This window comes from Sinocyclocheilus rhinocerous, unplaced genomic scaffold, assembly GCF_001515625.1.
Source record: "Sinocyclocheilus rhinocerous isolate Xijiao unplaced genomic scaffold, SAMN03320098_v1.1 scaffold5890, whole genome shotgun sequence".
NCBI classification, from domain to species: domain Eukaryota; kingdom Metazoa; phylum Chordata; class Actinopteri; order Cypriniformes; family Cyprinidae; genus Sinocyclocheilus; species Sinocyclocheilus rhinocerous.
In genome coordinates, this window is record NW_015642844.1 from 50755 (window position 1) to 54232 (window position 3478).

At 41.8% G+C, this 3478-nt stretch overlaps 2 protein-coding genes across 3 annotated transcripts in view; both read right to left on the minus strand.

The window, feature by feature from the left end:
- LOC107756856 (nebulin) overlaps positions 1 to 3478 on the minus strand; it is a 27328-nt gene that overhangs the window by 20973 nt on the left and 2877 nt on the right. The window contains exons 6-11 of the mRNA XM_016574164.1: positions 3301 to 3411; positions 3110 to 3220; positions 2490 to 2597; positions 2302 to 2412; positions 2117 to 2227; positions 1917 to 2027 (exon numbers count right to left, since the gene is read on the minus strand). Coding sequence (XP_016429650.1) covers positions 1917 to 2027; positions 2117 to 2227; positions 2302 to 2412; positions 2490 to 2597; positions 3110 to 3220; positions 3301 to 3411 — 663 coding nt within the window. The remainder of the gene's footprint in view (positions 1 to 1916; positions 2028 to 2116; positions 2228 to 2301; positions 2413 to 2489; positions 2598 to 3109; positions 3221 to 3300; positions 3412 to 3478) is intronic.
- On the minus strand, positions 698 to 1204 carry LOC107756861 (threonine--tRNA ligase, cytoplasmic-like). 2 transcript variants are annotated; one of them, XM_016574169.1, is made up of 3 exons: positions 1064 to 1204; positions 814 to 989; positions 698 to 781 (listed from the first exon to the last, which is right to left on the minus strand). In XM_016574169.1, exons 1-2 carry the CDS (start codon positions 1146 to 1148, stop codon positions 841 to 843), a joined length of 234 nt encoding a protein of 77 aa, XP_016429655.1. In that variant the 5' UTR covers positions 1149 to 1204; the 3' UTR covers positions 698 to 781; positions 814 to 840. The 2 variants fall into 2 exon arrangements, with proteins under 2 accessions (XP_016429655.1, XP_016429654.1); XM_016574168.1 differs by having other exon boundaries at positions 702 to 989.

Here is a 3478-nt window from a genome sequence, read left to right on the forward strand (position 1 = left end):
GCCGTCATCCCGAACACCGCCGCCGCCGCCGCCGCCGGTGGACTTCCGGCTTCCGCTCACATAAAAGTCCCAACGGCGACTAAATCACGTTACTTCAAAATAAAAGTCCAACCAAGCACACTTTTGCTTTAAGTTACTGGGTAATATCTATCCAACTAGCTCCAAACATTATACGAATTTTGTAAAACTGAGAAAGAAACTTTGCTTCATTAATTCTAGCATTGTTTAGAATTCAAGTTCTCCTTTTGTAAAAAAAAATAAAAAAATAAAAGAAAATGTGGTTTAAACTTTTTGCTGAATCATATATTTTTCTGCCATTAACCATGCTGTTGAATTTCTTTGTATTCATTAATTTTGTAACAATAAAATATTAATCAGAAATGTTTCTTGAGCAGCAAATCAGCATATTAGAATGATTTCTGAAGATCATGTGACACTGAAGACTGGAGTAATGATGCTGAAAATACAGCTGCGCATCACAGAAATAAATTACAGTTTAACAGATATTCACATAGAAAACAGCTATTATAAATTATAATAATATTTCACATTTTTACAGTATTTTTGATCAAATAAATGCAGCCTTGCTGAGCAGAAGAGACTTCTTAAAAAAAAAAACATTAAAAATCGTACTGTTTAAAAACTTTTGACTGGTAGTGTGTTTGATAAAGCTTCCAAATGGACACATGATAAACATGATGGTGATTCTTCGAGCCTTTATTGCAAACCTTCAGAACTCCGACACCAAACCATCATTTAACAGCCAACTAACACAACACAACCCTCCATTCACAGAGCATCCTCTTTTCCCTTCATCCGTCCCGTCTCCAGCCGTTCCTCTCAGAAGTCCTCCTCGGCGCAGCGGCAGCGGGACAGTCTGAGGAGCGTCAGTCTCTGCATCACCTCCTCCACGCTCTGCTCTCCGTGCACCTTGTTGTCTCTGGTTCTCACGTTCACACTGTTAGCGGCACGCTCCTTCTCGCCCACCACTGCCCAACAAACACATATCAGAGCGTGCATTCGAGAGCGGAGCGTCACACTCACTCAGACGCTCGCTGCTTACCCAGGATGAAGTTGTACTGCGCCAGCTGCGCGCTGCGGATCTTCTTGTTCAGAAGACAACCAGAGTCCAAATCAGCATCGGCCATAAAACCAGCTTCAACAAACCGCTCACAGACCTGGAACGGGAGGAAGAGCAAGCAAGGTATTCTCACGAAACATGAGCTTGAGCTCAATAATGACACTACTGTCTTTTCAGAGCTGCTTGACCCGCAGAATCCACATTTGTCTCATATTTGTGACCCTGGACCACAAAACCAGTCATAAGGGTCAATTTTTTTAAATATTTGGCTGAGATACAACTATTTGAAAATCTGGAATCTGAGGGTGCAAAAAAATCTAAATATTGAGAAAATCATCTTTAAAGTTGTCCAAATGAAGTTCTTAGCAATGCATATTACTAATCAAAAATTAAGTTTTGATATATTTACGGTAGGAAATTTACTAAATATCTTCATGGAACATTATCTTTACTTAATATCCTAATGATTTTTGGCATAAAAGAAAAATGTATAATTTTGACCCATACACTGTATTGTTGGCTATTGCTACAAATATACCCCAGCGACTTAACACTGCTTTTGTGCTCCAGGCTCACAGATATAAAAAGTCAAGATTGATTCTTACTTTGATTGACTTTTATGATATTAAGTTTTGTTTTCCACTAAATGTATTGAAATGAAATTCATGGGTTTTCCCCTCAGAATTAAGGTGATTTTTCTGACCCCACTGGTGGATATTTATTTTAAGCCTAAACTCACTTCATTTTGATCAGTTTCTCAGAAAAGAAGACTAATTTAGCTTCTCATGGTTTAGGAATGTTCAGATATTGTACTGGAATAGACAGACATGCTCACCTCACTCCGGAGCTCCATCTGCTGCTTCACAAACTCGTTCTGCGGCGTCTCTGTCATCAGCGAGAACAAACTACTGCCCATCACAGACGCCCGGCCCTGCCTGTACTTCAGCTGATCACACAACACACACACACTCACATTATCAATCAACACACACTGGAAGAGATGCGTTCTGCAGAACAGGAGCGTGTCAGTGTTACCTCACTCTGGATGTGAGCGGCGTCTCGAGCGTGTTGAGTTTCTGGAGTCTCTGAGAGCTGATGGTACAGAGATCTGCTCATCTGCTGCTTACTGGCCTCCTTATACTTCACCTGAGCACACACACACACACACACACATCATCATCGGTCCGAGTGTCCGTCAGACGTGTGATCTGATCACGCACCTGACTCTGCAGCTCAGAGACGCTCCTGTTGAACTCAGTCTCTGGAGTTTCAGGAAGCTGGGAGTAAATGCAGCTGCTGATGCTCTTCCTGCTCTGCTCGCGGTATTTATTCTACACACACACACAGAGATGTCACACACTTCAACCGCCAGTGTAAACCTGCTCTGATCTTCATGTGTCTGATTCACCTCGCTGATGGTCTCTGTGATCTCTCGAGCGGACTCGATCTCCGGCGTGTCGGCCAGCGTGGAGAACAGAGAGCTGGACACACTCGTCTGACCCTCCTTATACATCACCTGATACAACAGACACACCATCACCACAAACCACTGACCACACCACCGTCTACTGTTTCTGAAAGAGTCTCTTCTGCTCACCAAGCCTGCATTTATTTGATCAAAAATACAGCAAAAATTTGATATATTATTATAATTCTAAATAACTGTGTTCTATGTGAATATCTGTTAAACTGTAATTTATTTCTGTGATGCGCAGCTGTATTTTCAGCATCATTACTCCAGTCTTCAGTGTCACATGATCTTCAGAAATCATTCTAATATGCTGATTTGCTGCTCAAGAAACATTTCTGATTATTATCAATGTTGAACACAGTTGTGCTGCACAATATTTTTGTGGAAACTGTGATGCATTTTATTTTTCAGGATTCACAGATGAACAGAAAGTTCAAAAGAACAGCATTTATTTGAAATAGAAATCTTCTGTAACATTATAAATGTCTTTACTGTCACTTTTGATGAATTCAATGCGTCCTCGATGAATAAAAGTGTTAATTTCTGTATTTTTGCACCTGGCTCTGTAGCTGGTGCGCTTCTTTAGCGTGTTGAGTCTCCAGGGTTTCAGGCAGTTGTGAGTACAGACATGTGGAAGCGTTTTTTCTGCCAGCTTCTTTGTATTTATTCTGTCAGACAATGAGAGCAGGTGTAAGAGCGCGGTCACATGACATCAGACAGGTGAACATGAGTGATGCGTGTGCGTTACGTCGCTCTGCAGATCCGTCATGCGTTTGGCGTGTTGCGTGTCAGTCGTGTCGGGCAGCTGAGAGTACAGACTACACGACAGCTTCTTCCTCCCGTCCTCTTTATATCTGACCTGAAACATCACCACCATCATCATCATGTGACTGGCGTGTGTGTGTGTGTCTGTGTGTGTGTGTGTG